This window comes from Salvelinus alpinus, chromosome 21 (assembly GCF_045679555.1).
Source record: "Salvelinus alpinus chromosome 21, SLU_Salpinus.1, whole genome shotgun sequence".
Classification (NCBI taxonomy): domain Eukaryota; kingdom Metazoa; phylum Chordata; class Actinopteri; order Salmoniformes; family Salmonidae; genus Salvelinus; species Salvelinus alpinus.
Window position 1 is genome coordinate 9,147,013 of NC_092106.1, and position 12,728 is coordinate 9,159,740.

The window sequence follows — 12,728 nt, forward strand, 5'->3', positions numbered from 1 at the left end:
ACGCTCAAGGACATAAAACAAGGATGGCCTGCCTGAACTCACCATTTCCCCAAGGCACCATAAAGAGCCTATAGGGCCGCCCACCCCAAAAAATCTATTTGCATTTCAAGCCCCTGTAATGTAATTCACTGATTGGAGTTAAGTGTGCATTTCATGTGGAAGGATTGAAATGCTAGTTAGTTAATTCACTTTGTGATCAGTTAAAAACAGTCCCGTTCCTCCGAAACACAGTACTGCTTCTGCTTAAGGCTCAGAACAAGAAAGCATAGAAATATCTCTATTGTATACTCCAGTTGGGAGGACATTTGCTTTTCTGCTGCGCTTAACGGCTGCACCGTCAGTGGAGTATCCTCTTCCCTCCGATCCATCTCTGTCTTCTCACGATCTGCCCACACAAAGGATGTCCTCATTTGAAGAAGCACACCCCAGCTGCACTGTGAAGGGACACACTCCCAACTGGGCCAAAATATCTCAGCATGCATATGTTACTTTCCTGATCACCAGATGAGTGGGGCAGCAAGGGTATTCTACCCAACTCGTAGACTTCGTCAGTACAATGTTCAAAACAAGTTCATTAGTAACCAAAAGGACCAGGAAAAGTTGAATTACCATAATGACCACAAAAATAACAGATGGCAATGAAAAACAGAATCATCACTATGTGATCATGTATGCAATATCAAACATCTGTTATTGAATTATAATCACATCAAGTGTGGCCATTGCGTTTGGCTGGTTGTGTCCACGGAAGCTATTGTGTCAATATTACTCCATGTGTGAAGGCCTGGAGGCATAAATCTGCCTGGGAGGACCAGACACAGTCACGTGATTATGCTGAGGGTACCATAGCCATACGTGCCAGCAGCCATCAAGAGGAGTCAACATATATCAATGAGTGTTTTGAAGGAAATATCAAGCCTTGTGAAGATTGTCCTATGTCCTTCGTCACTTGATCTAAGGCCATGCCTTATAATGAAGCCAGACATTGTTTATGAAATGGTTTATGGGAAGCACATTTATTAATAGACTATTTATGTGTGGATAGTGATGTCCTTTTGATGGGTGATCACCTGGAGAAGTAAAGAATACACGTTAGAGATTCTGGTCACTCGCCGACAATTGGTTGAGGGCGCAAACCTGTTGTTGTGCGTCACCCAGGCCAGTATATAACTCTTTGGGCTCTATTTTCTTCTGGTGTTAAGGCGTTGCTAGTGTCAAACCCAAGCTCTTTGGCAATTTAGTGCCTTCTGCCTAAGTGTGCACACATTGCCTTGTGCTCATGGAACGGGAGATGTGATTTATGATATCATCATCGTCCATGGGTTAATGGTGAGAAAGTTCACGGCTTGAATGCAATTTTGTCTGCTATTTCTAGAGAAGTTCAAATATGATCTGTAAAATGGTTTCCTGATGTTCATAAAACGTTACATTTGCGAGCAGTATAATTTTGAGTGGACGTAACCCCTTTCTCTTCATATTGGATCTTTATCCAGCTCCTGTGAAAAGTTTGGATGTGCGTAAAACCCTCCATAGTCTAAGTTGGCTTGTGTGTATTACACGTCCACAGGGAGAAACTGTATTTACAGATAGCCTATTTTTTAAAAGTTGTTTCGTTTTATTCGAATTCGATCTTTTCAGTCCAGACTGCAATTTACAGTAGGCCTAGCCACTATATCAGTGCAAATGCTATAGCCTATAATGTTAAAAAAAAAATAATCAGTGAGAAGTAGGCATTGGTCTGAAGCCGAAAAAGAAATTCAATTCACAATGTGTACTGCTCTACCAAGGTTTTCCAACACACAACTTTGACCTACAACAGTAGTTACATTGCTTTCAGCAAGTATTCATACCCTTTGACCTAGTCCACATTTTGTTGTGTAACAGCCTGAATTCAAAACGTATTAAATTGATTTTTTTCTCACCCCTCTACATACAATAGCCCATAATGACAACGTGAAAAATAGTTTTAAAAAATGTGGAGAAATATCTCATTTACATAAGTATTCACACCCCTGAGTCAAAACATATTAGAATCACCTTTGGCAATGATTACAGATGTGTCTTTTTTGGTAAATCTTTGCACACCTGGATTATTCAATATTTGCCCTTTTTTTTTTACATTTATGTTTCAAGCTCAGTCAAGTTGGTTGTTGATCATTTTTTGCCATAGATTTCTAAGCCAATTTAAGTCAAAACTGTAACTAGGCCACTCAGGAACATTCAATGTCATCTTGGTAAGCAACTCCAGTGTATATTTGTGACTTGTTTCAGGAAACTAGGCGTATGTCGCGCATCACTACTTCACAGGAGTGCCATTTGAACGTAAACTTTTTTTAATCAAAATGCATTTTTGGGCAGAAATGCCTTCTGGAACATATGAACTTTAATGTGCCTTAATAACAAACTTGTATGCCATCTGTAAATATGAATAAAATTGTTCAATTATGAGCCTAGTTGGTTTAGCCACGGAAAAAGTGAGCAACCTTCCCGCTAGCCATGATTGGCTGAGATAATGAGTGTGCAGGACATCCCGAGAGATGAGTTCGGATTGGTCTGACATGTAGCACGCTTCTGTCTATTACATGAGCTGGTCAGTATGTGTAGGTAATCCTTTCTAACGCAACTTTTTTTTAAAGACATCACGTAGTAGAATTGCATAAGTGTTGCTCTCCACTTCCGGAGGACCAAGTTTTAAAATCAGTGGAATTAGAGTATGATAGCTAAGGAGATGGAGAAAATGGCGTTTTATTGCAAATATGCAGACGGAGTCGAAAAGAGAACACACAGAAGGCTGTTCTATAAAACACCTGTCTCCGGATTACATCCATGTATAACAGGTAAGATAGTCTAGCTAGTTAAATTTTCAGATATTAAACGTTTCTAATTTTGTCAGAAAGTCATTTTCATTTCAAGTTAAAGTGTACTGTTAGATAGGTAGCTAGTTAACGTTACGCGTATGATCTGTTTAGTAATATTATTCATATCTCAGAGCCATTTGCATTGCTAGTTACAGTCTAATGTTAGCTAGCTAACATTGAACCCGGTTGGTTAGCTACCTGCAGATTCAGGTAGTAATGTTATGAGTGGGTGCTTGACTGCTTGGGTGCTTGACTGCTGTTGTTAGTACAGAACACTTGGATCAATACTACTTCTGCCAGAGCGTCAGTGTGCGCTCTGAACGCGCAGAGTGCAAAACTCTGAATTTATGAATGGACAATCTGAAAACGCTCTGAGTTTATGAACGCCCAGAACACACTCTGACATTCCAGATAAAATGTATGAACACACCCGTAGTATAAACCAGCCTTTAGTCTTGAAATCTTTGGTTGTTAGATACATAGCCTCACATGTGAATCCTTAAAGAGATCGGTGGGGCTAAAGCTTAAGTGAGTGCGAACGATGCTGAATGGGTGTTGACGAAGAAGAGCTCTCCATTAGGTACCAAAACATTCAAGGACCATTTTCTCTAGTTTATCAACTTTCAAAGCAGAATTACTCTCCCATTGTTCCTCAACTGTAGTGTATGATATACCATTTTCTAGCTCTGAGTCTCTACTTTCATCCAATGTAAAAAACACAATTTCAAATTTTGCTACATAAGACCGAATCCAGCCTGTCGGTCACATTTGGCCTTGTGTTTTAAGTTATTGTCCTATTGAAAGGTGAATTTGTCTTCCAGTATCTGTTGGAAAGCAGACTGAAACTGGTTTTCCTATAGGATTTTACCTGTGCTTAGCTCTATTAATTTTATTTTTATCCTAAAAACACTCCCAAGCATACCCATAACATGATGCAGCCACCACCATGCTTGAAAATATGAAGAGTGGTACTCAGTGATGTGTTGTGTTGGATTTGCCACAAACATAAATCAAATGAAATTGTATTTGTCACATGCGCCGAATACAACCTTACCGTGAAATGCTTACTTACAAGCCCTTAACCAATCATGCAGTTCAAGAAATAGAGTTAGGAAAATATTTACTAAATAAACTAAAGTAAAAAAATCTAATCTAATCAAAAAGTAACACAAGAAAATGACATAACAATAACGAGGCTATATACAGGGGGTACCGGTACCGAGTCAATGTGTCGGGGTACAGGTTAGTCGAGGTAATTTGTAAAGTGACTATGCATAGATAATGAACAATGAGTGGGGGTCAATGTAAATATCCCGGGTGGCCATTTTATTAATTGTTGTTCAGCAGTCTTATGGGTTGGGGCTAGAAGCTGTTATGGAGCCTTTAGGTCCAAGACTTGGCGCTCCTTTACTGCTTGCCGTGTGGTAGCAGAGAGAACAGTCTATGACTTGGGTGACTGGAGTCTTTGACAATGTTTTTGGCCTCCCTCTGACACTGCCTAGTATATACTGTAGGTCCTGGATGTCAGGAAGCTTGGTCACAGTGATGTACTGGGCCGTACACACTACCCTCTGTAGCGCTTTACGGTCAGATGTCGAGCAGTTGCCATACCAGGCGGTGATGCAACCGGTCAGGATGCTCTCGATGGTGCAGCTGTAGAACTTTTAGGATCTGGGGACCCATGCCAAAACATAACAGTTTGTATTCAGTACATAAAGTACATTTCTCTGCCACTTTATTTGCAGTTTTACTTTAATGCCTTATTGCAAACAGAATGCATGTTTGGAATATTTGTATTCTGTACAGGCTTCCTTCTTTTTACTCTGTAATTTGGGCTAGTATTGTGGAGTAACTACAATGTTGTTGGTCTATCCTCAGTTTTTTCCTATCACATCCATTAAACTGTTTTAAACTCCCCATTGGCCTCATGGTGAAATCCCTGAGCAGTTTCCTTCCTCTCCGGCAACTGAGTTAGGAAGGAAGCCTGTATCTTTGTAGTGACCGGGTCTATTGATACACCCTCCAAAGAATAATTCATAACCTCACCATGCTCAAAGGAATATTCAGTGCCTGCTTTTTAATAATCTACAAATAGGTGATCTTCTTTGCAAGGCATTGGAAAATCTCCCTGGTCTTTGTGGTTGAATCGGAGTTTGAAATGCATTGCTCGACTGAGGGACCATACAGATAATTGTACAGTATGTGTGGGGTAAAGAGATGAGGTAGTCGTTTAAAAATCATGTTAAACATTATTATTGTGCAATCGTCCATGCAACTTATTATGTGACTTGATAAGCACATTTTTACTCCTGGACTTATTTAGGCTTGCCATAACAAAGGGGTTAAATACTAATTGACTCAAGACATTTCAGCTTTGAATTTTGAATGAATGTGTAAAAGTGTCTAAAAACATAATTCCACTTTGACATTATGGGGTATTGTGTCTAGCGTCAGTGACAAAAAATCTCAATTTAATCAATTTTAAATTCAGGCTGTAACACAACAAATGTGGAAAAAGTAAAGGTGTGTGAATACTTTCTGAAGGCACTGTATTTTGGTCTATTGTACTTCCAATGATGTGTAGGCAGGTTACTTAGGTTTCCAACCTTCTCAAACAGCCTAATTCTTACTCTTAGAGGAGGTGGTCTCACAATAATGCAACGTCTCTGTTCTTTCACTCAGTACTGAGTGAATGTTTATTTCTCTAGCTTGTTTAAAAACAAAAGAGTCTAAAACAATTTCATTTTATCACAGAGCTAACGAAGTTAGCAAGCATGGCATTTTCTTTTGACTGCGCACAGGCCTCGCAAGCAAACAATGATCATTATGATGTTGTTATTATTTTACCTGGATGCTTCATGTGCAACCCGTACCCGTGCTACTTTTTACTTGTGGATGGCGACTTCAGGTTTTCGGGTACACAGGGATAATGAACTCGACACTTGCAAATGTGGATTATAATGACAAAAAATAAAATTGCATTGACATTAATGCATAAGGTATGGAATAGAATTTGCTCTGGATCTTCTAACAGTCATGCATCTGTTCTGGTGTGCACATGTATAATGAATTAGCAGCGTGGCGATTTTCCCAAGTTCAGTGCATCTAACTGCCTATAATAGCATCCAAGGATAATCAGTAGCTTATTTGTTTGTGCTCTGGTTACACGCAACTGTCCAGGTCAGCAGTTTACACATTTACAACACCCGCAATAACATCTGCTAAATATGTGACTAATAAAATTGTATTTGATTTGGACTTCACCCATATGAAAAACCTCCCATAGCACAATATACCTAGCTTGCTAGCTACCTTCCTCTTGCTTCTCATCCAAACCGGCGTTAGTTAGCTAGCTACAGCTGTTAGCCTTATACTAGGTAGCTGCTACTGTTGCGTAGAAAACGAGTTGCACCCAGTTTTAGAACTCAGATTCAGCTGAAAAGATGTTAGCATTGTCAGAAATGCTAAGAAAAGGTAGCACCTCATTGTTTTATATTGGGCAGAAATGTGCACGTGAGAGCAGTAAATTGCAAATTGAATCAAAACTGTTGCACCTAAAAACGTTTTCAGTCCAAATGGATCTAAGTCTAATGGTCACCTTATGGACTATGTAGCCTCGTTTTAATCCGATGTCTAGAATTTGAGCTAGGTTTGGGCAAAACATTGTCTGACAATCCTAATGCTTACGACCCTGTCAAAAATCCGGTATAGTGGTTCTCGGATCATGACGAGAGGTGGAGATAGTGTTGCGTACCTCCAATGAAGTTGATTTGCAAATTTTCATCAACATTGGAGTCATATTGGCATACACATGTTGGTTAGGAGATTTGAATTTAACATTGAGTTTCAACCAATGCATACTATAGTCGCACAACTATGTTTTACAATGTATTTCCATATTAAAGCAATGCAATTAGAATAATGTAGACTGCAAACATATTAAAAATATTTAGCAAATGTTTGGCAGGCTATTCAACTAGACTATAACGGACTAACATTCGAATTGATGACAACGCTCTGATAGGCCATTGAGAGGCCAAGCTTCGACAAACTGTCAACTTTATCATTCATCAAAACGCAACCCTTTTGCGACACCGCCAGCTAATGCGCCCATAATTCTGGTTGTGAAAATGTCTGAAATATTTCGGACACACCCCAAACCTATAATGCTGCCACCAGCGCTAAGATTTACCATTACTTTAGGTTTGTCAAAATAGTGCCCATTATGTATTTTTCGATCATAAAGTATAAATACAATGTGAGCATGTATGACAAATGATACGTTAAGGTTAATCTAAAGAAATGTAAATGATTACCTTGGTTTTTCTCGTTGATTGAAGATTGAAGGTTCTGTTCATTTCCTGGTCTGAGAATTGATGGGCAAATGGACACGTTCCAGTGCATGCTTAATGATACGGTTAATGCAGTAGTAGCTTATCTCGGGGGGATTTACATGTTCATATCCCAGATTGTGTTTATGCTCTTAAGCATGGAATAGCACCAGGTTATGAACTGTGTGCTAGGAAAATATGTGTACATTTATTAACTGAACATGTTGTTTGGTATTTCATGCCTTGTGATTGATAATTGACCATGATGTCAATTGGGTTGTTCTCATTGGTCAAATGCATTATGGGAAGTGTTATCATAACCCTGTAATTTCCTTGTTAGAGGGAGAGAAAGGGTAACGTCGGCATGCTTCTGGGTTTTCAGGTATGATTGAAACCTGGGTTTTTCCATTTGAGCTCTATTTGATTTAATTTATGTTCCTTGTGTCCAGTTAATTATTTTTGTTTATGTTGTACAGTCACTGGCTAAATCTTCACTTGCAAATAAATAGCCTCAATCTGGCAAGAAAATCTGATCTGCATTACTGCCTCCTCACCATTAAAAGAATGCCATTGGGTCAACTTTACAAGCCTACATGATATACTGTGCCATCCATAATATTGTAGCACAGTATCTTGTATTAATTAAGAAAAGCTAAAATGTTGCCAAGAAATTGTGAAGAATCGGTGTTACAGCAATGTTCCACTAACCGTTATGAGGACACTGTGATAGCTAGGTATTAGCAATGTGCTGACACTGTTGAACATGGAACTGTATGACATAATTATCTGCCTCCCTCTACCTCCCTACCATGTGCTGTAGTCTAGGAAGCTCTGCCTGTTCTCTCTCTCTGCTCGCTCGCCCTCTCGGCTCACACGCCGCATATATTGCAGCGCCTGCAAAAACACAGGGGTCAAACTCTACTCCCAAAGGGGTTAAGAAAAAAGTGTGAGTGTGTGTGTAGGATACGAGTCGTGGGATGCCAAGGACCTAACAGATGCAATTATGGAAGGCAGTGATTATGTTGTTGTTATGGCATCACTGTTAATGCAGTGTCAGGGTAGCTACTGATAATGCTGAATGCGTTTCATAATATATAACCCAGAACACACGATGCACACACATACACTCTGAAACAAAAGAGAGAGAGAGAGAGAGAGTCACCTTTGTAACTTGTCCAGGAGGTCCCTATTATAATAATAATAGTGAGGGGCCCAGAGAATAGAAGGGTGAGATTCACATACTTAAATGTAGATATGAGGCCAATTAATTATCTGAGAAACGAGGGGAAAGGAAAGAGGAAATAAGAGCCCATTGGACTTTGGGTAACAATAGCGTTGAGAGAAACAGCCCCGTTTATAACAACTTCTACACACTGCAGGGACAAGCACTAGATCCAATGATTACAATCCCACCTGAAGCATCTTCAATTCTGCACTTCCAAAATGAGGTTCGACACCCACAGACACCGGTCGTTATCACATTGAACATCGTGGAAACAAAATGTCCATCAACTACGTTGTATTGATTTTCAGAATATCAAGGTGGATGTGGACATGGGTGTGACATTCCATTTATAAACAAGAACCCTAGCTGTAGATGCCGTCGACAGACCGAGCAACTAAGGGGTAGCCAGCTAGCCTTCTCACCTGCATCAGATCCCTTTAATTACAGTAGTGAGGGCATACATTTTCATTCTTTATCAGTGAAGTCATACATTTTCTGGTACTCTTCACACTAGCCCTTTAATACGTCACATCCTGCTGGACAAATTACCTTCACACATGAGGTACGCCGGGAGGGGACAGGCAGTTGCCTGGCAACCACTGCAAGCGCGGCCACATATCCGTATCCGGCAAAGTTGCACCTTCCAACAGCTGCCGGGCATGTGACGTCGTGGAGAAAATCCACCACGTAAAAATGTCAACCACCTTAAAACAGTGACAGTTACGGGGTAAGGGGGTCACCTGCATCAGAAGGCTGGGAGGTTCAGTAACACCAGAGATTCTAGCTGCTATATAGTCCGAGACTTTATTTACTCAAAACCTTGGAGACAGTCCTAGACCCTTTCACATATAACCGATTTGCTTTGGGTAAAATGTTCGATAGAGAGCACAGCTCTTGAAAATCCAGGAGGGGGAAAATAATGTTTCCCAGGACTACCCTAACTCAAACCAATTGGGTTGTAACACTAGCGCCGCCCCAACAGATTTATCACAGCTACAGCTTGCTAGGCCTGTCCCCTCAGGAGATCTTCAGGTAGTCTTAACATTGGCTATATGAAATAGAGTCTTGCACCCACGTAAGACCACCAACTTGCCCTTTACAGAGGGCTACGTTCGCCTACGGCGATCTCAGTGTTGCCGTTACAGAGGGAAATCTATAGGCAGGTCAGAGTGTATCAACACAGATGAGAAAATATATGAGACAGAATACCAGCGAAAACAGACAGTATTATAAACTACTCTGATATGGTTTTATAGAAAATGTCTGTTATTCAATATTATGGTATAGCCTACAGTATTAATATAAGCCATGCAGTGTAGGTTTAAAAAAAAAATCGGAATAAAGGCTACTCTTTCTAAAATACTGAGATCTTTCTAAGGCATATCTGATATTCATGTCTCAATCTGAGAACAAAACCATGGTCATTATCCTGAATCGTGAACAGAGATAAAACTCAATGTCTCGAGTTGATCTGTGTTTGAAATTGTCAAGCTAAGATATATTCATGAACCTCTGTGGTCCGTTAATCTTTCCCTCAATCCTGACTAGTCTCCCAGTCCCTGCCGTTGAAAAACATCCCCACAGCATGATGCTGCCACCACCATGCTTCACTGTAGAGATGGTGCCAGGTTTCCTCCAGGTGAGACGCTTGGCATTCAGGCCAAAGATTTCAATCTTGGTTTCATCAGACCAGAGAATCTTGTTTCTCATGGTCTGAGAGTCCTTTAGGTGGCTTTTGGCAAACTCCAAGTGGGCTGTCGTACCTTTTACTGAGGAGTGGCTTCCGCCTGGCCACTCTACCATAAAGGCCTGATTGGTGGAGTGCTGCAGAGATGGTTGTCCTTCTGGAAAGTTCCTCCATCTTCACAGAGGAACTCTGGAGCTCTGTCAGTGACCATCGGGTTCTTGGTCACCTCCCTGACCAAGGTCATTCTCTCCCGATTGCTCAGTTTGGCCGGGCGGCAGCTCTAGGAAGAGTCTTGGTGGTTCCAAAATTCTTCCATTTAAGAATGATGGAGGCCACTGTGTTATTGGGGACCTTCACCAGATCTGTACCTCGACACAATCCAGTCTCAGAGCTCTACGGACAATTCCTTCGACCTCATGGTTTGGATTTTGCTCTGACATGCGCAGTCAATGGTGGGACCTTATGTAGACATATGTGCCTTTCAAATCATGTCCAATCAATTGAATTTTCCACATGTGGACTCCAATCAAGTTGTAGAACCACCTCAAGGATGATCAATGGAAACAGGATGCACCTGAGCTCAATTTCGAGTCCTATAGCAAAAGGTGTAAATACTTAAATTAGCAAAAATGTAAAAGAAATTATGTTTTCGCTTTGTCATGTGTGTAGATTGATGAGGATTTAAAAAAAAATCCCTTTTAGAATAAGGCTGTGATGTGGAAAAAGTCAAGGGCTCTGAATACTTTCCGAATGTAGTGTAAATATATTTTCAATCATTTTCAGATTTTACAGATATCAGACAACCCCCATACTCTCTCACACAACCACACAGAGCAGGTCACCAGTTGGCATGGCTTCAGATGAGACACACACACACACAGTACAGCTGTGCATTTAGGGTGTCTGTCGCAACATGTTTACTTTGTTTTCCCACCAACGTTATGCCGGGGGCCCTGGGGGAGAAAACTGTGTTTCTGTTTGGGTACACAGCATCACTGGGAGACATGTGGCTAATCATACTGTACCTAGAAATACGTTACTGTAAGAGGAGCTATATGCAGATAACATGCTTCCAATTATGCTCCTGCGCTTATCGGCATGCCCATGGGCGTGCCTCCAAGCAATCGTTCCCTTGTACAGTAGCTGCAGTAAGCACTTTCCAACACCACTTCAGTATCTATCTACGTAGATGACCTGAATTGTTATCTATAATGGATCGTACCCCTTAGAGACTCAGCCCGGATGACGCCACTGCATTACACTTCTGTATATACTTAGGCCTAAATGGCCACGTTCCCAAATCCATTTGCACAGTGTACACATACTGACAGTGTTCAGTGAAAACGCTCGCATTTCCACTCAACTTCATGTGCACCTAGTGCAGCCCTGTTCCGGTTAGGAGGAATGGGCTGGATATAACAGGGTATAATGAGCCACATCCGAGCCAGTGGGTGTACTTGTGTTACTTGCCTAAAGCAATTATCCCACTGATGTTACAGTTTGTATCAATCTGATAGGGCAGGCAGGGCCCATAGATATGATGTGTTGATGTGACCAGCAGAGATTTCAGGCAAAGCTGTTCGTGGTCATAGGCACATCAGGGAATCTCTGGTTTCACCAGAGCTCTTAGAGACTATTCACTGACATTCAACCGTCAACTCTCAGTGCCTGTGATTGTGCTTTTATTCAACTAACGGTAAACCCAAATGACAATTCTCGTCCAGTTTATGCGTGTTTTCTGTGTCAGACTCCAAACAGGCTTAGAAATCACGAATAGCTAAATAAATCATATAAGAGCAAATAAAATCGTTACGAACCACAAATATTGCAGATACTATTGTCAGTTGATTATATACAGTATATATGCTGGTCTGACCACATTGTAACAAGGAACTTTGTATTTTTAACCTACAAAACAAAACAAATGACATAGTAAAGAATGAGTTGATACCAACTTACCCTCCCCATCCCCAACCACACACCCAAAACTTTGCCACCACCAACAGAGCAGCTAGCTCAGTCTCCCCTTCCCCATTCCTGAGCATCAGCTCATGGTAGATACCCACCCCCAGCCTCTGTGTAGAGTCCCAGCGGTACTGTACTCACCCTCTCGATCTTCTCCAGCCACTCCTTGTTCTGGGCCAGCTCGGCCATGAAAGCCTGGTGCTTCAGCCACTTCTTGTGCAGCTTCTGCGTCTCATCGCGGGACGTGTCACGAGCCATGAGCATCTTCTCTGCCACCCAGTCTCCAAGCTGAGGGACAAGGGACAGAGCTGTCAGTACAGGATGATCATGCCACTCAATGCATTTGTACTGTCATCTAGGTGGACAATGTAGGCTACTAACAGCTGTATGCAGAGTAGCATAGATGCACACATACATAGAGACACAAACACACGCACAATACCTGTACAAGCACACACAGAGACGTATTCAGGCTGAACATATGACCATAGTCATGTGAAAACCTAAAAGATAAATGCAAACAAAAATGAACACCCATGGAAATAGTAGAAAAGCAATCATCCAAAACACATGAACACAGAGACACACACACAAGGTCGAGCACATGCATATTAAACACATACGGCAGACACATGAATGCAGACACACGTGTTGTACACACA

At 41.2% G+C, this 12,728-nt stretch overlaps 1 protein-coding gene across 7 annotated transcripts in view; it reads right to left on the minus strand.

Annotated features, from left to right (window-relative positions):
- Positions 1-12,728, minus strand: part of LOC139547745 (spectrin beta chain, non-erythrocytic 4-like) — a 62,041-nt gene that overhangs the window by 16,960 nt on the left and 32,353 nt on the right. For all 7 annotated transcript variants that reach the window (XM_071356786.1, XM_071356783.1, XM_071356782.1 and 4 more), the window contains one exon: positions 12,208-12,354. In XM_071356786.1, coding sequence (XP_071212887.1) covers positions 12,208-12,354 — 147 coding nt within the window. The remainder of the gene's footprint in view (positions 1-12,207; positions 12,355-12,728) is intronic.